This window comes from Apteryx mantelli, chromosome 4, assembly GCF_036417845.1.
Source record: "Apteryx mantelli isolate bAptMan1 chromosome 4, bAptMan1.hap1, whole genome shotgun sequence".
Lineage (NCBI taxonomy): Eukaryota > Metazoa > Chordata > Aves > Apterygiformes > Apterygidae > Apteryx > Apteryx mantelli.
The window spans coordinates 23,377,900-23,399,887 of record NC_089981.1 but is presented as its reverse complement, the minus strand read 5'-3'; the positions used below and the strand labels follow the sequence as shown (position 1 = coordinate 23,399,887).

The following is a 21,988-nucleotide window of genomic DNA, read 5'->3' as shown; positions in this document are numbered from 1 at the left end:
AAGTAATTTTTTCAAACGGATGCATCACCACATACCAGGGTGCTTTGCAACAGCAAAAAACCAGATTTTTACTATGAGTGTTTTCACCGAAGCTCAAAATGTTGAATACCAAGCATTTTTGAAAAACTAACTGTATGGTCTGGCTGCAATTGCTCAGCAACAAAAACTGGAGACATGGCCTTTTTCAGGTACTCTAAAGGGAGATAAGTAAGCAGGTGATGATGAAGTACAGATACTGGATTAAGATCAGCCCCTCCACCCCAACCCAATAATTTAAATTAAATAGATAATGGCTTAAGATCAAATGGATAATGCCACCCCTGTCAGGTGTTCTGCAGCAGAACTGCATCAGTCATATACATTCCCTTTGGAAGGTCCACCCGCTCTGGACTACATGATGGCACTTCGGTTGCCATGTTAACAGCTCCTGCAACAGCAGGATAATTGCTTTTCTAAGATCAAAAGGAAAGATGGATTTACTGAACAAAATGGTACACATCGGAGACTTAAAAATAAAGCATAAGACTGCTTCCTAGAAAAAAATCTGAGCCACCCACTTCACTCAGGAAGGCCAGGGCTTTGCTCATTTCCCCTCAGGTAATCCTCAAGAAGGCTCTTCACGAGAACCTCCTGCTCATTCACAGCGCTAGTGCTGTCAGAAGTGTATGAACTCCTCCTTCCACTCTGCTTGCTACACAAAACTCTACCTAGGGCCAACTGCAGGAAAGACCTTTTCTGCACACAGCACAGAGGAAGGAGGGTCATCACCCAAGCTCACACAGTTCATCTGCAAGGTGGAAACCATGTGACTAATACAGTGTTTCCCCTCCAACACGCATTACAGAACACTTCTAAAACTCAGTTTTGTTATCACCTTGCTAATTCCCTTTGCTTATTTAGATTTCCCTAAAACCCTGTCAGAACTTGATTCATTTAAATTAGTGGTGCACATGCAAATTTTGGTAGCTCATTAATCATTCCCCATTCCAAAACAGCAATAAAAGTTCTTAAAACAGTCCTGGGCTTATTCCATATCAGGCTATTGCACCTCATTTCTCCACCTCTAAAATGGGGAGATGATCCCCTCGCCCACCCTTCAGTCTGTTCAAGTTACGTGTTGGGGGAGAGGGAAGCACAGATTGTCTATGGCTATTTGTAAATCATCCATTACTATGGGGCCCCCAATATTGGTTGAAGGCTGTCAGTATTATCATAAAACAAAAAAAGAAATAGCCCATCTGTCAGTAATATTGCTACTTTAACCAACATAATGTATAACCAGGTGGTATATAGGCACACCTACAGATAGTCACAGTGGAGCTGTGATGTTTCCCCCTATACATCTAGAATAATATTCCACAGTCTTATGGCTAAATAAGACAACTCAAAATGCTGGAAAAAGAGCTGAAAGCCTTAGAGCTCATAGCCATCTCCATTTCTCCAAATATCTTCATTTAAAAAAAAAAGGAACCAAACAGAAAATGGCTGCTAGGCTAACAAAGACACGCTAGCAAATTTTTATTATTATTTTTTAAAACTCATTTGCTGTGTTAACTAAACTGTTGAAAAAGGATTTGATTCATGGTCACATTGGGAATCTACTCAACCAATGCCCCTTGTCACAAATTAAGTCATAAACCAAAAGTCAAACATGATTTGTGAAGTTAACATTTATCGAGGGAATACTCCCCAGCGCTGCAGCGGGATCAGCCTTTGGCATCTGCAGCAGCACCCGTAACTCACCTGTGCTCTGAAACCACGCCACCACCGTTGCTGCCGAGATGGCAGGCGTGATGGAAAGGCGCTGCCACAATCGGAAAGCAATCCCTTTTCCTGATGCTGGTGCGAACTGGAGGTCACTGTGGCTTATTATTTGGGAAAGCGCACGAATACACACGTCTCATCCCATGCACACTTGTAACACTTCTCCCCTCCCCAAGCACGCTCTTCCGCCTCTTAGCTTTATCCCAGGCTACGGCTGTTTCTAATTTTGAACAGCGAGGTTTGGCACAAGCTCTGCATTATGCCCTTTCTTTAAAATAGTGACTAATAAAAATGAAATGTAATTAATGGTCGTTGGCACTTTCATAAAGTTAGTGCTTTTCAGCAGAGGGACTCGGTACTTTTGTGGGCAGACACAGCCAGCTCAGTCCTACAGACTGAGAAGCTGAGGCACAAAGACTTAGCAACCGTCGAAGGTTAAACAGAGTCACTGGCAAAGTCCCCTTTGGAGCCCAACATTTCTTAGAAGCCAGGACTTCCAGACAGAGCTTAAAGAGACAAGATGCTTTCCTTTACAGACTGATCTTTAGCAGGAAGGTGTTTGGCTGCCAAGGAATGCAGTCACTTTTGAAAACCTTGGTGCGAGACCGTCCCCACTGCTCTGAACACTAGACACTCTTCACCTGCAGCGAAATAACCCCCAAGTCTTTTGGGAGGAGGGACAGAAAGCTCAGCTCAGCTCAGCTGCTGTTTTCCCTTATGTTCAGAGCAAGAACATATATATATTATTATACATATAACCCCATCCCCTCACCCCAAGCTACGATCATGGTCGTTGTCCTTCATGTGTTCACACGTCTCCATCACCCAAGTACACTAAACCTAACCAGAACACAGTAGCTGTATGGTGTGTTTTTGCAAGTGTGTGTGCGTGCGTGTGTGTGTGTGCGTGTGTGTGTGTGCGTGCGCGCATGTATCTAAGAATACAAAACATGCAAATAAAGAAGGATCAGAAAGAAGAATATTCCTTCCCTCTGCCTGGGGCCTGACCCTACCCCCATTTAAACCAGAACAGAGTGATAGAGAGGAGTGTACTCTTACACATAGCGCCTCTTTTTTCAGGATTAAAGGAGAACAGCTTGGCTGCTGCTCTCCTGCACGCAGAGCTGGCTGCATTAGGATGTCCGGGCCTCTGCCCTCAGCTGGTGCCACCTAGGCTTAACGGAGCCACGACCATTTATGCCAGCGAGGATAAGGCCCTCGGCACGCAGCTCAGAAAACAGCAAGGCCAGCTTCCAGCCAGGGCCTGCGCAAGCTCGCGCTGGCAACCACATCTCCGCAGCAGGCAGGCTCTGCCCCAGAGGAGGACGGGGAATCCAAAAGAAATTATTGCCTGCTCTGTTAAACTAACCCTTAGACGCAAAGGCCTCGCTTCCTGCAACAGGAATTCATTGCTCCAGCAACAAGACTGCCTGGATATTCCATGAGGGATTATTACCTCCATTCAACACACTTTCTTTGGGTAAACAGTTATTCCTTTCTTGTGTTGTGACATTAAGGAGAGGTCACCAGTGGAGGGTGGCTTTTAAAAACAGTTTAATTTTTTTAAACACTCTCTTCTACTTGCAATAACCTGTTAAAAAGCTGGAAACAACATTGAGTTCCCTACTGGGCTGCCGTTTTCCATTTGGAGAACATTGATTCTTTTTCCTGTTGTGCCAAGATTAATGTGGCCTGTTTGTTTGACAACAGATCCAACATATCTAGAGCCCTGTCAAGCTAAAATGACTCTGTCTGTGGACAATATCCCTGCCTGGCATTGGCAATGATCTGCAAAAAAGCCAAACCAAACAACAACAGCGCTTTGCTGGTTAACTGTTACTGCAGAGAGTTCACATCAGGAAATTTCAGCAGAGCCTACAACCCAAAATTGTTATTGATGGCAAATTTAAAAATATTAGCAGTGAGAGTTGAGGGTTTCAATGAAAACTATTAGGCAAGTGAGGATATCCAAACTATCCACTTTAACAACTTGTTACAGTTTTGGTTCAAAATGGTTCCAGACCTTACAGGCATAAAGCTTCTTCCCCTGTTGCTGTGAGAAAATATTGGTTTGTCATTTCTCCCTCTGTTTTAAGTAGGAAAAGAAACAGCATATAAACAAAATACAGAGCAGAAAAGAGGAAAATAAAAACACTGTGCAAATAGGAACTGTTCCTCCCTCAGCCAGCTACTAGATATCACACGGACACCAGACCTGAGGGTAAAAACACATCCTGCTCCATTCTTGCAGAAATGTTACCAAGTTCCAAACCCCTCCTCTCCCTCCCATCCTTCCTCCTTCCATTTTCCTCTCCCATTTGCTGGCAAAAGCCAATAATACCTACAAATATTTTTTATTTTCGTAAACATCATGCAGCTTTAAAACGTGGGGATGTTCTATCAACTTCAGGATGGCTATTTCCCGCTCCACCTGGAAGAAACAAAAAGAAATAGAGAAAATTAGAAGATAGGTCTTAGAATGTCAGAAATCATCTCACATTTCCTTCCCATTCATCCATTTCCCACTCTCTATATGCAGGGGATTTTTCAACTTATAATAATGAATAATATTTAGCACTCACATAGTTTAACAAAAATTTAATGTATTTGGCCTCAGTACTGCCTGCCCTTCAGGACAGAAAAACAGCAAAATGTCAAGGTTGAAAGAAAATTCCCAAATCTACCAAAGAGAATGAGCTGCAGGAGTTATTGAGCATTCAAGGCAGTTCCTGCCTCACAACCCAAAGCCCGTGACATGCTCTCAAAGTACAGAAGCTCAAACGTGTCATTTAGGGCTTTCCTGACCTCCCACAGGCACAGAAGTGGCCACAGCGCACTAGGTATTGTACATTCAGTTAATAAGGGAAAATCACCATCCTAAAGAACTTGCAGTGTAAGCAGGGAAGACAAAGAGGGGAAGAGGACCATGTCATTTCAGAGCTGCAGAACTGAGGCATAGAAAGAGAAACAGATATAAGAAGTGACTTAAGAAGTACAAGGCTCAACAAGAAATTAAACCAGACTTTGGGAGCCCCAGTGTTCAGAGCCTGAAGTGTAAGGCTCTGCTCTCTCTCAATTCCCAACCTATCCGGCTGTGGCTACTTCTAACAGCATGCCTTCAGCGCTGAGTCAGCAAGTTGTGACCAAGCCCTTGTAATTAACTGAAGTCCTGTTCTCACCCCAGATTCTTATCAGACTGTAGTGGTGTTTTTAATTTGAATTTACTGAGGAGGGTATTCATTAGAGATGGAGTTCGTACAATTCCTCAGCTGCTAGCAAATTTGCTCCATGCTGCTCAAAGCCACGCTATGACCACTCTGATTTGACCTAGGCTAACTTGAAGGGAGCTAATGCAGCGCAGTGGAGACTGCAGACAATCAAAACAAGCTCTGCAGCAAGACACAGTCTAAGCAATGCACAGTCAGGTATGACAAATTTTCAGGAATCCACAAAGGCAGGAACAAGACCTAAAGAAGCAAATGGGGACAAGCAGGTAGGTTTTTTCAGTCCTCTGAACAACTGATTGTCCTGTAGCTGCTATCCCAACAAGCAAAACACCAACAAAACACAGACCCTGTCCAGAAGATCTCCTCTGCAGTAGTCAGACAAGTAATTAGGAACTTGTTCCAGTGTACTTTTAGTTCTTGGTGTCCTTTAATTTCCTGAGATACCATCCTCTGCTAAACCTGAACACAGACAACTTTCCCTGAAAGCCAGTAAGATACTTCGCAGGGAATGAGGAAGTGCTAGTTCGCCAGCATTGTGAAGAGGAGGGGGATCTCTCAGCACACTGGTTATCACCCCAGATCTCTCTTCCTCTATACCACCCCCCAGAAAGAACAAAAGCAACTGTAGCATCACATCACCCTTGGCTGCCTTCTCATATTAGGATGGAGGAAAGGGTGTTTGTACACGTGTCAGTCTCACTTTTTCAAAAAGACACTTATTCCTCTCTGCAAACTCAAAAGTCATCTGAGAGATCTGTAATCTCTGTGATCTCTGGAAGTGGGGAGAAAGTGTATCAGAAGGCCTAATGGAAGTGCGTGTGTATGTGTGTAAATATCTATGTAGTTGAGCAATTTCAGAAGGGAACTGCCATGAATTCAGTGCCACGCAGTACTTGATGGTGATAGCTCTGTAGGTATAACTTATTCATGACTAGCACTTAGATGAAAGTCAGTTACACAAATAGAAAATGAAAGCTGTGCATATTTCAACCTTAAACCTAATCCACAAAAATTAAAAAAAGGGGGGGGGAAGAGCTAGTTTACTCCATTTTTGTCTCCTCTTCAGAAAGACCTGTTAACTCTTTCTCTCACAAGATAGGCAGTGACATTTGGAGAGACCTTACTCAAGTGCTTTATCTGATAAAGTTGGATTTGCTTCAAGAACAAGGGAAAACAAAACAGAAGCAGCACCCACCCCCATAATGATCTTCCAATATTACCAAGGTTCAGACATCAGCACCATGTACTGCAACTACGCAGAAAACTGGAACTCCAAAAAAGTGCCCTTTGGATGAGGGAGACCAGGTATTTCAGGGGAATGTGATCCCTGCGCTAGCTATGAAAGTGATCATCCCACCTCTGTTCTCCCTCCTGGATCTCCCGCCTGAGAAAGATGAAGCTCCCTAGAGATTTGCTAAGTGCACTGGAGAGTCATGTCTGAAAAGCCTGTTGGTGGGTGCTGCAGCAACATGCACCCAGGTCGAGTGAGTGATGGGTGGCAGCATCCGGCCAGGGTCCTGCTTGGCTGCTGTCCTTAAGCATGAGAAGAGGCAGTGATTTATAACCACCCCTTGGAGGAGGAGATTCAATTAAAACACTGTATGGTCTACCTTTGAAAGGAGAACAAGACAGCAAAGGAGACAAGAAAGCAAATATCCACTTACTACCTACAGACTTATGCTAGGAACCAATTAAAAAGAAATAATCTGAGTTACTTTACTTTCATCACTTTAACTGTACGAGTGTGGAAGGTCCTGCACACATTTTTAATTTCCTGGAAACTAAATCCTGAGGGGAAATCTAGTTTCAAAAGTCATGATTTCAACCTCAGATATGTAGAAAGCATCAGGTTTGATGTGCCTGGCAGTATCTTATTGTGATATACATACATATTGCACCACCCCAGTGCAGGCAGCAGTCTCCTTTCCCCAGCAGTGTGAGTCTGAGGTTAAAGAGGGGACTGGCAGAATTCATAGGATCCTCCTCTGCCACCTTTGCTTGCTGTAAATCAAGGACAAAACAAATCTATTTGTCTGGGTAAGACTTTATACAGCTCTTCAGTGAAAGGAGCTTTATAAAGGTAAAGTATTATTACTATACTTCTCATATAGTCCAGGACTTGGTCCCTATGTAAAGGAGCGAGACACTAATGGCTGTATTACTTCAAGAACTAGAGATTCCCAAGTCTCTAACCAGCAACCTGATAAAGATCATCCACAGAAACCTTGCAGCAGTGCCCTGCCTGTTTCCATTCCACCGAAACACTACCACCGCCAAAAAGCCTGCAGTGGGCCACCTTCTCAAAATCACCACTGCAGTCACTGTTCACAGGGGCTCTTCCAGGTCCTGTTCACATTTCCATCCCCACAGAGAAGCCAGTAATTGATGCGGGTTGGACACAGAGTGCACACCTCAGTAGTAATTTCATTGACATGTAGCTTAGGAGGGTCTAGCAGTAATCCGTGTCATTAGCAAAGGAGAGGTAGCTGGACTCGCTGGTGAAATAAAAGAGGCCTTAAATAGCGCACAGCTTTGCCTTCTTCCCCAGAGCTTTGCCAGCTACTGGCATCACTTCTTTGCACATCCCTGTGCTCGCAAGCCATGTAGTGCTGTCCAGCTCGGAGCTGCCAAGGACAGGGACTGGAGAAACCCTGCAGGGGTGTTTGCTTTAATGCAGATGCAATTATCAGAAAGCAGGCCAAGCTTAGAATAGCCTGTCTAGGGAAGCGCAGAGTCTGTGCTAAACAGGAAACATGGCGAAACATTTGCATAATAGTTAAAAAAGAAGAAGAAGAAAAAAGAGGAGCTCTGTCTGTCACACCAACATGGAGTCACGTGAGAGGGTCCCAACTACAGCCTGGGTTGCCACATACCATAGCAGGCCATTGCCCATGCAGCACCCAAAAGTCGCAGAGCTGGGGAGGGGGGGCTATGAAAAACTGCGCAGAGCAAATGGAGGCACATTGCTAACTTGTAACCTTGCAGGTGCCAATTAGAGGTTTTTAAAATCTATGCAGGAGGCTGATTTGCCAACAGGATGCTCCAGTGATTCAGCTAATGACAAAGAGCATCACGAGGGCAATGTGACCTTTAGAAGGAATAACGCAAAACTCCACTTCCATCTCTTCCACCTCTACTTCACCTTCCTCCTCCTCCTCCTCCAGAGGAGCTCACATTTCTTGGGTTTACGCCCATCTCATCTGCACAGTTTTCACTGACAAGTGCTGCACTCCCTCCCCTTCAGACTCGCAGACACCCGGGATGCTAATTCACCTAGGAGGCAAGGAGAGCTGGTGAAGGAAGCCAGGAGGTTTGCCTCAGTGATGAAGAAAGTTTCCTTTTCACTTGCATTCACGTGCTCAGTAAAAATCATGTTGCCCATCTAGAACGCGGTGCTGTGAATATTTGAAAAACGAGGTGGGTAGCTTTCTCATATTACCAGGCTATAGTTTACCAACAAAATCTTTGCAGGCATTATGCAGCAGTCATTAATAGCTTTATTTCTCAATGAACACTCGTGCCCAAAAAGCCGGAGGGGAGGGGATGGCATTTCTCCTTGGATGCTCTGAAGTTCACCAGCAGCACACCACCGATATCCGTTGCTCCTCTGCTGGAGGAGCACAGTACAGGCCGGAGAAGGGAGTCTGCAGCGGCAGAAACAGCGAGGGGGAATAAAGCCCTGCAGGCTGTAAATTTGTGATGCTGTTTTCCCTAATCATAGCTAAATGATGCGTAGGAAGGAAAGGGGGGGGGGCTAGATTTTCGTGTGAAACGCAAGTGCTCTAACGTTGACCCTGCTTTGCTTTGAAGTAAATAATGAAATAATTCACAGAACTCCTGCCTATACCTCAGTTACTAGAAACTCGGCCTGGCCATGAACTTTCTCAGAGTTCAGAGCTATTCAGAGTTGGGATGAACTTCAAAGGATGCAGAGACTGGATGCTTATCTAAGTCTTCGGGCTAGAATTCAGCCTGGAAACCTTGCACTGAAAGACCTAATTTCTCCAGGGTCTGGCTTGCTGTGGAGTAATTTGCATTTCGGTGATGAGAGCACAGAAAGCACAAAACATCGGTAAATCACTGTGAGAGTGTTCACCCCCACTTCACTGAGCTGAAATGGCTAAAGCAAAGGTACCAGGGAGCAAGAAACTATTTCAAGCTTTCTGGAAAGTTTTCATTCTTGGTGTAAATGGAAATATCCCATGAACAAACCCTGAGATTTTACTTCTTTGGTACTTTTGCTTCCATGAGGCTTGTGCGACTTAAAGTTTAAAATCATGAAAAAAGACTGGCTTAGGTGAAAGTCACCTGGCCACTCTTTCCCGAGTACCAAAACAAACAGGCTACTCCTGAAATTGGAAGAGAACAGCTTTAAAACAGAAATGGTTTTATACAAAAAGTAACTGTGGGCCCAGTAGGCCCTGTGGGGTCTCATGGCTGTGAGGATACCATTATTCCAAATACACTTAAGCCATTATAAAACCTAAGCAGTACTGTATTATATCAGTTGTATCTTTAGTTTCAATGGGAGTGTAAACAGAGTAAAGGTGGAGAAAAACGATTTTTAAATGATTAAACATTGAAATATATTTGCAGAGCTCTGCAGCTCTGAATTTAGTTGAATTTTCACTTAAAGTGGCCTTCCATTACATTTACATAGAACTTCTTCAGTAGGCCAGTGTGGAAGCAAATGGGGAACCACAAGAGCTGGCCACCTACGGAGAGCATTTCCTGTTGCTATTCCAGCCACTAACTTCCCTTTTCTGAATACCCCAAGACAGATTCAAAACGTATTGAAGTCAACAAAAGACATTAATTGACTTAAATGGGTTTTGAATCAGACCTTCAAATGATCATTAAGAAGTATCTGGAAGAAATCTTCTATTATACAATTTTGACTAATTAAATGCTTTAACTCAGGTTTAATTCAGGTTTAATTCAGGTTTAATTCAGGTTTTCTGCTAAGTACTAGTAATTATAAGAATATTTTATAAAAAGCAGGTAAATGACGAGGGGGAAAGTAGATTTAGGTATGCATTGAATCAGGCTGCTAGACAGTGCTGTACAAAATGCTTACAGCAAAAAGACAAAATTACTGGAAAGCTGAGCAATTCTTCATTTCACTGAAAGCTCTATTATGGGCTCATTCTACCACAATTTGTGTTTGTATGAGTGCTTCTCAAAGTTATTTTCACATAAATGAAAACAGGTATGTGTGAGAAGTGAGTTGCATATTTGATGTTCCAATTTACATGGGCAAACCTTTATATTATGAAGCTTCTTAGTAGGGAAACTTATTTTCCCCAAACTATTATTATAATGGAATGTCCTACTCGTTTTTATTGAAAATAGTATTTTCCATAGTCCCTTCAAAACTGCATTGTCAAAGCTGCAGTGAATTTCAAACTTTGGCATAAAATCTGAGCATATGAAATCAGCCAAAGTGATACTAAGAGAATTTTCATGGGAATCCTTCTTGCTGGTTTCAACATAGCTCCACAACAGGAAGGAAGGAGTCCTGGTCTGTCCCGGTTTATTGACTCCAAGGTCCTGAAACGACGGAGTTTGGGGCCTACAGGTTATCTAATCATGCAAAATCCTATCAAGGAACCTCACAGTTTAACTCAGGAGTTAACACCTGCAGGGTTTCTCAGCCCTCTACCACAGGCCACTGAGTAAATACGGCATTCAGACTTAACTGCAACATATGTTTCTTTAAGAAGCATCAGGGCTTCATGCAAGAGACACTGATGGGAGCTGACAAGGAGTGGATTTATTCATTCGGCACTTGAGATTATCTGCTGCCCGGTGGTACATAGCTAACAAGCGACTGACACGCAACTCTCTGCCAGCAGTCGGCAGAATTGGCCCCTTTACCCTGGTGGGTGAAGAGCCTCCCTGTGCAGCCTGTCTCCCTTGGCGAGTGCCACACCACGGCCACTGCGGCTCGGCAGCGCAGGAGAAATAACGTTCCTCCAAAAAACATTCCTCCAAGATATTTGACCTGCTTTTCTTTTTCCCTCCTTCTCCAGATTTTTTATTTTAATGGCCTGTTTTCTTTCTTCGACCTAAAGCAGAATGCTTGCACACATGCTTTTTTGGCTGGAAAAAACCCAACTCACATGGAGCCCAGTCTTCATGAGAAAGCTGCTAACCCTAATCAGCCGCCACAGGCTGATAATGCTGATACTTGCTGCTCCAAATCAGAGTGCCCAGTCCTGCAACTCTCCCTGCCACACCAAACAGTAATGGTCACCTCAAATCCAGGAATTTAACTCAAGTAATGTTGTAGGCACTATTCAACCAAAGTTTTTTTTTTCCCTGGGGGACCACCAACCCTCTACAAACTTATGCCTTTGACACAGGCCTCATGAGCAATCATTTAGACACTGCTTTCTCTTGGCTCAGTTCACAGACTTCTACATTGAAGAATACAAGAGTAGGAAGTCTAACTGGTCCTGTGCAGGAATGCAGGAAAGGAGTACAATCCACAACCCATTTTCCTTCAGTTGAAGATAGTGATATTTCTCAGAACTTCTCAAGAACTTCTAATGCCTTATGGGTTGCTATGCTCAGATAACAAAAAAGTATGCACTGAGGAGAGAGAGACTGGAAAACTGAGCAGTATGGAGAGCTCAGCTTCAAATAACAAAGTTGCAGAGCTCTTTAATACAGAGCTGAGAGGGAGGAATAGAGACATTATAGATTTCACGTGGGCAGCACTGAACACAACACTGGAATGTCCGAGCCGAGACCGGGTGGAGGATACAGGAGACTCTGTATCCCACATTGGGAATACGAGCAAGCACAAAGGAGACAGTACAGCATAGCGCAGCGTAAAGTTCTGCCAAAAATACAACACAGAGCTTCTGAAAGCATTAGTAGAGAATATGATAAGGCAGAGGGATTCCCAAGAGCATGAAGAGCATCCGGGAAAGGGAATGAACAGTGAAGAGATGCTGACAGTACCATGATGGATCCTTCGGGTAGCCCATCATCAGTAGGAAGAGAAATTATAAAGGACATTTTAGGAAAAGCTTCCAAGGATAAACTTTCCACCATTTCCTACTTGTCTCAGCTAGCCTCTTTCTCCCTCTTCCTCTCCATTAGTCACACTAGCTTTGCTCAGCTCTTTAGCATTATCTTACACAAACGTCCTCTACACTTTCTCCCTAATACTCTTCCTGAAGTAATCGATAGGATTGCTGTTGTTTCCTTCTCTATATCTTTCCTTAATAGCCATCTCTGGTTTCTTGAGAAATCAGGCAGATAACAAATGGTCCAGGAGAGGGCAGAAGAGCTGGAACTTTGTGGAGATCCAAGGCAGACTGCCAAAGCCCTGTCCAAACCTCAGGCTCAGCCCATGCCCTGCACTGTTCCACAAAAGGCTGAGAAGCAAATCTAATGACATCAATCATTTCAAAGAGTGGAAAACATATAACGTGATTTTAGGTATTCTTCTATATCCTTCTATCCTTTCCTTTTGGGTGCCCCTTGACTCTTTAGATTGGTATTTGCATGTACGTGTATATCAGGATCTCATTTCAGGTAAGTTAATAAAACTGGGGAGAAGCAAACAGCAGGTTACTGGAAGGGATTCTCCATCTCTGGTAGTCCCTCAGAGCTGGCAGCATTGGAAACAGGGACGGCAGCAACCCACAGCTCTCCCCTTTGTTTCCATTTTCTAAACATGCTGTTGAAGCACAAGTGCACCTCCCAGAGGGACATGGTCCCAGACAAACAGCAGCATGGACCTCATCCAGGATCTGCAAAAAGGCCACGGGCAACACAGTCGCGCAAAGTTCATGTTTGCACTTCTCCCTCCTCAGTAGAGAGGGAGCCTTGAGGGGAGGCCTGGCAGCCACAGACAGAGGAACCAACAGCTGATGTTCTGCCAAACTGCAGAGCCAGCGGGTGCAGATTCAGGGAGGCCACGCACACCCTTCAGCCCAGCTCATCTTCCGTGGCAGGTTTGCAATGGCTTATCACACTGTACTGTGAACAGTAACTCCAGCCTGACCTGCACCAGCTACATTAAGTCCATCCTAGCTTAGGTACACTGATCCCAAGAGCTATTTATTCATGATGTTGAAATCAGTCTGCTTTATTCATAATATGAGTGGTCTGCGCACAGACTATGTTTGAAGAATGCACTTCTTCACGGACATTGCTCCTGCTTTGGTCTCTGTCTATGCAGTCTCTGCATTTCCTCACTATGGATTTATTCGAAGGAGAGACAATAAGCGATATCCCATTCCAAGCTCTCCCAAGGACCAAACCATCTCCTATCCATTTACTTTCCTGGGGTGAGAGAGATGTAGAATATGAATCTGGATGATAATAGGGGAAATGAATTCAATATGCATAACCCTGGGTCAGACTTTTCAATATTTGATGTTTGATACCAATTTCTATCAGAACGTGGTCCCTTTTATAGGTGGTAGGTCCTTAAAAATCTGGTGCATCTCTATAATGACATAAACTAGCCCTTCAGTTCCAAACATCCCTGCCCACTCACACAGACATGCGACTAAAACCTTCTATTGCAGACCCACCTGCACCACAAACATGTCTTTTCACGTCTTGCAAGACAAGCCTGAACAGCATGGGAAACCAGCAGTGACCTCTAAATATCTTCATCTCTGGGCTACCTGTTTGAAACTAGTCAATGCAGCGGGGCTCAAAACCTGTTACTCTCGACTCTTTGGTGACTTGCACAGTAAAATGATTTTTATGGACTCAGTCTCATTCTCCATTCTGAATTAAAATCAGTTGCTAGACAGTTCAATGGATGCTGCAAAGCTGATCCCCTCCCTTCAACTACCACATCGCAGTGCTGAGGAATAACACAAGCTTTCAAGATGACGCTAGTCCTGACGCAACAACTTTCGCCATGGTGTCTGGCACATCTGCTTCAACATCATGAAGGCAGCAAACAGCAGCTCTGGCTGGGAGCTTTCTGCTGTGTTTTAATCTGGAAAAATGATTGCTAACGAGGCAGGGAGGGGAGTACAAAGCAAGAGACAGAAAGAGAGGAGAGGGAGAAATAAAAGCGCCTATTTTGCCTCAGTCTTGAGGCTGCCTGTACTCACTCCCTGTCTCTCCTTGGGTTCAGCCTGCAACAGAAGACATTACAGAAAAACTTGTACTCCCCTCAGTGAAGACAACATCTTCCACTGTTTTGTACAAGCAACAGAAGCAGCAGAAAATTAGTCGATTCCTGCCATCAGCATCCAGGATCTCTCACAGTTGGAGCTAAGAGATCAAAGACAGCAATGAAGGAACATTTTGTTTCTCAGTCATTTTATCTCTGCTCTTCTCCAGCATATCCTTCCCATCACACACCAGTCCCTTATTGCTGTAGGTGCTGCTGACATCTTGCAGCCAATCAACTAACATGAGTATCAGGATCAAGAAACCTCTCAGCAAAGGAGGTTTACAAACAACGTTGTGAAGAGAGGCTACTGAGCATCTCAGAACAGGCAATGTTACTGAGGATATGCCAAGTGATTCCTTCTCCATATTGTCCACACTTCCCTTAGAAAAGACAGCTTAGACACTTCTGAGATCATCCTTAAGGGGCCCAGTCAAACTAACTCTAGTAGACATTAAGTAACAGAATGAGTCACCTGCTCCCCTTCTTTCTGTCCCCTCCCCCCCCAAAAAAAAAGAATCACAGAGATTTGGATAGCAATAAATGGCAAATATTCATACCTTGGATGTTCACTGAATACAGCAAACCTCCCAAAGGGAGAAATCCCTTCTTGCTCTTCTAACAAATACAGAAACAAACCACAAAAGGCAACTCCTACATCCAGGTTACATTTACAGCTTACAAACAGCCATAGACTAGTTTGGAATCAGAAATCTTGATCCAAAACCTTAGAGCATACCTTGGGAGGGGAGCTCACAGCCCTGCAGGTACAGTGACATGCTGGTGGGGAGGGGACAGGTCAGCATACCATATTTTGCAGCCATGTAACATAACTTTCTCACATTCTTGGTGACACACCCCAAAGACACCTGCTTTCTATACACAGTACTAGCGAACTCCCATGAGGGCTTGCTGAGACCAAGCTGACCATGATGCCTACATGCCTTTCAGTCCCCCAGTCTTGCTCTTCAGCAAGTTATCCTCCATGAAAAGAAAGAGACAGTTACAATAGACAATTACCTTCAGAAAAGAGAAAACTATTCTTTCTACTTTGGCAGAATTAGACATTCACAGATGATTAAAAATAGCATGAGATGATGAGAGAAATGTGATAGGAAAGACCTACAAAGTTCTCCAGCAAATTCTCTCAGGTCAAATACAGGATTGCTTCACATCTTCGTGATATTTTCCAATGCAATATTCAGTCTGGTTGGACTTTCAGAAGCACTTAGCATTGGCCTACCACTTTCTGGTAAAGGTAGTGGGAATTTTACTATTAAATGAGACCAGAGTTAGACAGCAATAAATGACAAATTCCATCTTTAGTTCTAGTCCCTCGTGACGGGTCTTGTAATCTGAGGTCTCCCCTGTTATTTCTGAAGCTGTCTCTAGAACATTACTTTGCAGATCCCATTCATACCACCCCGCAGTCTTCCTGAGTCTTTCCAAGTCCTAATGGAGAATTCTTTAGTTTTATCAGACTAGATCAGAGCTGAAAGAACTCCCTATCCTAAAAGAGATGATCTCTTCCACATAGCGATTGTCACTTCTGCAGTATAAATTTCTCTGTTGAATTACCTATGTCACTCTGAAGCAACCTACACTTACATGACCAACAGTATACTGCAATGCAGACGCACCCACCAACACAACCTTACTGCATGGAGACCAGGAAGAAGAGAGAAATGAAAGCATTCGGAACGTGAGGAAGGTGATATTTTCATTATTTCTGAAGGTTCTGTTACAGGTCCTGCATCTTCAGTATGGCTGCCTTTAAGCGTCATTGCTTACCTGATGCTGTTCCCATTCCTTCCTATCTGCCCTAAGCAACACATCTAATAAAGAGTTCAAAGTTATTTGGCTTCTGATGAAGAGCAAGGACAGGAGGCAACACCTTGCTATGTCAGGGGATAACGTATTGCTAAAGAAAGGGTTAATGACTCAAAAATGACATGGAAGAAACAAGAGGAAAGCTCTAATGATAGCCAGATGAGTTTAGCTCATTCTCTGAAAAGAGCAGACTGGCTGGATATGCTTGCTCCAGCTTTTCCTGAAAGAGGCTGAGGCAGCATTACAAAAGCAGAAGAAATTAGAAGATTGGGGTTCACTTAAATCGCACCATTTTAGGCCCATGCACCTTGGGATGCTTTGGCACATATACTAGCAGCCTGTCGATTTTCACAGTCCAATCCAAAATCCCTTGCACTTGCCAAGTACTTATGATAACACTTACATGTGCAGATTAAAAAGTGCTTGAAAACAATTTGCTAACAAAATGGCAGGCTAAATTTGGAACCAGCATTATCTGAAATGGACAGCTGGGCTAGATCTACTCCCCCCCAAATTTCTCAGCATTTTCTGCCAGGGTTCACATTTATCAGTCAGCTGAACCTTGTTCCCAGATGTTTGGAACATGCAAAAAACAACCTGTGAATCAGGGAGTTTTCAAAGACTCAGCAATATGATCACAACGGAGTTTTGGAATGAAAAAGCAAAGGATGTTGTTCGTGTCATCCTCTCTCAACTGAAAAGAAAACCAAATACATCTCTTTATACAAGACATAATTAGCTCCTTTCTTGCCAATAGAGAAAGCCCTCTATGAAAAGCTTTTACTGCCTCCCACACAAACATGGGACAGACAAAAAAATAAAAAAATAAAAAAATCTTGCCATGCTGAGGAAACCCAGCAGTAACCTCAGATAGGAGGAGAGCGCCCATGCTGCTCGGCTCCTGTGCTGAATCTTGGCTTATGCAAAGGTATTTGGGAGGAAAGTACCACAGACACGCTGTCCTTGCATCATACAGAACTCCCTCTGGATGCAAAACCTAAAGACATACAGGGGGAGGCAATCATTACATTATCACATGTACGATGCCAGGGTTTATACTGTATTGCACAGTTTTATAATATGGATTTGCATGTGGCTCAGAAGTTTCACCCATCTACTGCCTTCTACCCTCAAGCCGATTCCTGTGCCAATACAGCAAGGCTCCCTATTCACGGTGCCTCCTCTGAGACTGAAATGTACACTCTAGGTACAGGATTTTCTTTCCGTGGGTTGTTGCATGGCACCACGGGACAGCAGGAGAAGATTCCTTCTTTTCGTTGTACTGTGCTGGACACAGTTTGGCGGGTCCAGGGAGATGAGATGACCAAAGGGTTTCCTACAAAGAATCCTTGCAGGGCCCTGTGGGAATTTGCCCCAAACCCATCTCAAATTTTGCTCGCCAGAGGAACATAGTGATACTAGCAAGCTGCTCTTGTTTCTAAGGGTCTTACAATTATTGCTCCATGCCATTCAGTGAGACAGGTCAGAAGAGCAGCCAAGAAGAAGCTGTGGTGGTTTTAGGAGGCCAGCCCTCTTCTCTTCAGAGGGCTATGGAGCGACCAAACGGAGCCAAAGCATTTTTCGCTCCTTCAGTAAGTGTCTCACTCTATCCTGAGTGGACAATCTGGGGTTATTCTAGAGTTTTGTCATGTCCTTTGGCAACATTCTGCTGCCTACATGTTCCCATATTTAGATTAGGGTAATGTTACACATCCAAACTGGGAGCCTGTTTTTTATTTTGGGGTGGATTCCTTATGCCACCACAGAAGTCACTCAGGAATAACTACATTCTGTGAAATTCTAGGAATTGAGAGTGCCTTTTTCAGACAACTCTTTTTCTGTTTTTGCATTCTTATGCTTGCAGTGCTGCTCTCTAAATTGTTAACCTTTTCTGTCCCATGCCACTTTTTTCTGAGGCAAAAGTGATTTTTTCATTGAAAGTCTTCAGTAATAACGACCTTTTTTAGGCTCTCCTTCAGTGTGACCAGGGACCTCAATTGGTAGAAAATATTTTACTTCCATCTGAACAAAGTTTTTTAAGAGTATCCTTTAGTCTGCACCATTATTACATAGTCTGGGGTCTACTTGCAAGTAATAGAAAAACAGTGAAGTGATGTAAGACGGTGAAAATTTTACCTTGTAACTTCTTGCAAACCTATACATGAGAAACACATTTAATTTGAGTGTTCTCGGCAGCCAGCCGAGAAGCGGGTATAGTCCTTACTTCTGACACATTTCAACACGCATTTTGTAGAGCTACTTCTTTTGTGAGATCCCTTTGGATATGTCTACATTTACCCAGGGAGCAAGGCACTGTCGACCCAGTTCCTTATGTGGGAACAGCATCCTGTGTGAGGAACCTGAGATGTCTCCACCGGGTATAATTTAGCACTCTCCAGGCATACCAAAATCCCAGAAACGCTGTTGTCTCTCTCTCATCCCTCACCTTGCTCATGATCTGCGAATAATCAGTCAGTTAACGGCCCGCAGGAGAGGAGATTGCTGCCTGCCTACTGAAGTCCTGAGTTTCTTAGTTCTGTCTTTAAACAAATGAACAGAAGCTTCATTCAGGGAAAAAATATACAGCACACAGCTCTGATATACTCCCATTAAGGAAATATGAAGCAATTCTTTAAATCTGAAACAGAGTATAAGCAAAACAAGAAAAAACAAGGCAAACAGCCCTCCCTTAAAAGCAGTCTGAACACTGTCAAATAAGGCAACAGCCCTCGTAGAGGGAAAGGAAAGCTGTGGTGCATAGCTCTGTCCCTTCCTCATCCTTCTGCATGTGTGGGGGCAAATTCTCTCAGCCAATTCCAAACTGCTCTCCGGATAGAGTCAGCACCTCCATTTGCCTCTTCAGCAGCACTGGTCTGCTGCTGATCTCCTTTAGACCTGAATCCCCACTTAACTACCTGGTTTATAGTAGTTTTCCTTCTCCTGGGAGAAGTGTCCGATGTTACACTGCAAACCCAGGACTTCAGAGATGAAACGTGACTCTAAGAGTCTACAGAGGGTTTATATGAATGAATGAGCGTGATTTTCAAATTCAGGCCAGAAGCAGCTCGCCCAGCCTAATTTTTTCTCCCTCAGATTGCTTATTCAACCAAAAGGATTTTCAGATGACCTGAGGGGATTGCCTTCATGGGTGAGCATACATCTACCCCAAGTCCTGTTTGGCCAAAAGACTTTATTATTGGTATGTTGGTTCTGCTCCGAAGCCACCCCTGCTGCCTGCCGCTTTGCCTGGTCTCCCAGCTGGCTCCAAGTCCTGTGCAGACTTTGCTTTGCTTTTCACAGTGCACCAGGGACCGAGCAGGCGCCTATACTGAACAATTGCTTAATGCCTCAAGTGCTGCCAAACGCAGTTTACCATGCTGCCTAGGAGGGCCTATATATAGCCATCATTCTGCCATGCAAAACTGGGGCGCCTTCTTGAAGTGCCCTCGTTTTCCTTGAGGCACCACCTGGATTTTGCAGGAGTGAACCTAAACCAGCAGAACGAATCAGCCAAGGGGTTAAAACGCGAGTTGTATTTTATTTTTAATCAGGGCTGGAGAATTCCCTTCTTTCCTTCATCCTTCCCCTTCTTACATCTCTTGAAATAGAGTTGCTTTTTCCAGCCCCAAACCTACCTACCTAACGCCACCGGGTCAAGCTACGCTTCTCAACGCCTTTGTTCACTGCAGCAGTATGGGGGCGCGAGATAAGTCTTTGCCAGAGCCACCAGCCCACTAAGATGATTAAGACATCAGCCCCATTAGGAGCTGCTGCCTTCTGCGCCGCCAGCTCTCGCTGAGCCACCCCCACTCCCCTGCCGGAGCGGAGCCGCCGCCGCCGCCGCCTCCCCGGGGGATCCCCACAGCGAGGTCTGCGACGGGCTGGGGCGCCGCTCCTCACATCCAGCCGGTCTGCTCATTAATCATTTGGGACGCGACTGCTACTGCCACTGCCGCAGACACCTAAAGACGGAGGATGTTGCCTCCTCCTTGCTACGTAAGGCTTTTCTCCCTTCCCCGACTGCCTTTAAAGGGAAACTTCCTTTTTTCTTCTGTGCTGCCACATAGGAATACAGGTTCTGACCTTAAAAATCAGGAAAAGGAGTTGCACTGCAGTCCTTACAGCGCCTGTGGCTGGCTCTCTGTTACGCTGACGTTCTGGCGCAGCAAGGCCTTAAAATGCATGTACGGAAACAACCTCCCATGCAAAAGGCCCCTGTAATCTTTGCAGAGTTGGACCAAAGATCCCGTGCCAGCTTCCTACCCAGATACGTCAGAGACACGTGAAAGCACCAGGTCGGTGGGTTAAGCACAACTGCTGCTCTCTTGTAGCCCCCGAATACAAAACCATGAGAAGCAAAGCAGAAGTTACAACATCTGCGAGGCTACTCTGATTTACCCTCGGAGACACGCATCTCTGTCGCCACTCCTCCTGATGCAGCAGAGCGCCTGAGGAAGCAGCTCTGCCCTTCAAGCTCCCGACAAGCGCAACCGCTCGGCAAAACGCGGTGTGCGGGGCCAACAGGGAAGTCCTCGTTCCGTAATGGCTTTCCCAAAAAGGCGATCTGTCCGCAAGCAGAACATGACTGCCAAGCATCTCCAAAATGTAATAAGACACGTTCCCATTTTTCAGCTAATCAACAGAAACATCAGGGAGCTCCCCATGACCCCACGCGCTGGCACAAAACAGATGCAGTGACGTCAGCGCTCCTGTTCCCTCTGCACCACTGCCCGCACACGGACAGCAACAAGGAACGCTTCAGCGTCACGCGTCGTCCCTACAAAGGGGCATTTTGTCCTGCAGGACAAACAGAAAGCAGCGAGAATCCGGAGAGAAATGAAGAAGCCTGACTGCTTTCCAGAGGCTCCTAAGCCAGCTCCGACACACTCAGGGTGCTTTTCCGACCTTCGCATAGGAGTTTTGCCTGCCCGCCAGCTCCATTCAAACACTGCAGTGTTTGCTGGGCGCTAACTTACCCTCGCAGCCCTTTCTTTCCCTCCAGCCAACCCCCCTCCCCAAACCAGGTCTAGGAGCAGCCAGGCACGTGGTGGTCTTTTCAGGAGCAATCATCATCTTCCTCTCCTTCCCAACCAGGTTTTCCTCGGGACCCTCCTCGCTGGGGACTGCTGTCAGTGGCCGTGAAGCGACCTGCCTGTGCGAACCCACCTGGGGTCAGGGTCTCGCGACGCGCAGGCACCCTTCTCCCGCCTGAAAAAAATATTCTTCAAACTGGAGCACGGGGGACTTTCTTACATTAAGGTGAAAAATTTTTTAGCCAAAAGCTTCTTCTCAAATGAGATTTTTTTTAAAAAATGCAATCGTTAACATTTAAAAAAATCACCATTAAAAAACATTATAAAGTTTTCCGCAGTAGTGCTCATATTTAATATTCACCTCCCTCTGGGAACTGAGGTACAGCTAGTGGGAGTTTCTCCAGATGCTGACAACTCCTCCATCAGGAATCCCCTTAAGGAAAAGGATGTTTCCCCTGAGACAGCTCTCCTGTGGGTGGCAGCAGAAGGTAATGCCTACATTTTCAAAAAACGTTCAATAATTTGGGGTTCTCCACTTTAAGCACCCTGGAGACAGATTTTCAGCTGCTGAACTACCCACAGCTGAGATTTTAAGAAGAACCCACTTTCCAATTAGGCACTATACAAAAATAGGATTTTCAAGATGCTCAGGAGCCAGTGGACACTACAGTCGGTTGCATTTAATGAAAATCTGGCGTGGTTATGGAAGTTGAGCCCCTCTGACAAATCTAGGCCTCCCAAATTTTGGAGGTGCTGTCAGGCAGCTGCTAAGTCCCATTGGAGGTGAGAGCAGTCAGTCTCGTTACAGCAAACATGTTCTAAGTATTTCCCATGGAAGAAAAGCACCCCATATAACAGACATGTATCGTTTTTGGCGTAAACATACGTACAAAATAGCAATAATATTAAAACAAAAATCAAAGATGTGAACCAGGATGTATATACCTAGTTCTAAATTTGAATCTGAGCAAGGTCAGCAT

The 21,988-nt window shown here is 44.7% G+C and overlaps 1 protein-coding gene across 1 annotated transcript in view; it reads right to left on the bottom strand.

Moving 5' to 3' along the window:
- Nucleotides 1-21,988, bottom strand: part of BRSK2 (BR serine/threonine kinase 2) — a 319,563-nt gene that overhangs the window by 104,631 nt on the left and 192,944 nt on the right. Inside the window, exon 3 of the mRNA XM_067295501.1 lies at nucleotides 4,110-4,195. Within this exon, the coding sequence (XP_067151602.1) occupies nucleotides 4,110-4,195 (86 nt within the window). The remainder of the gene's footprint in view (nucleotides 1-4,109; nucleotides 4,196-21,988) is intronic.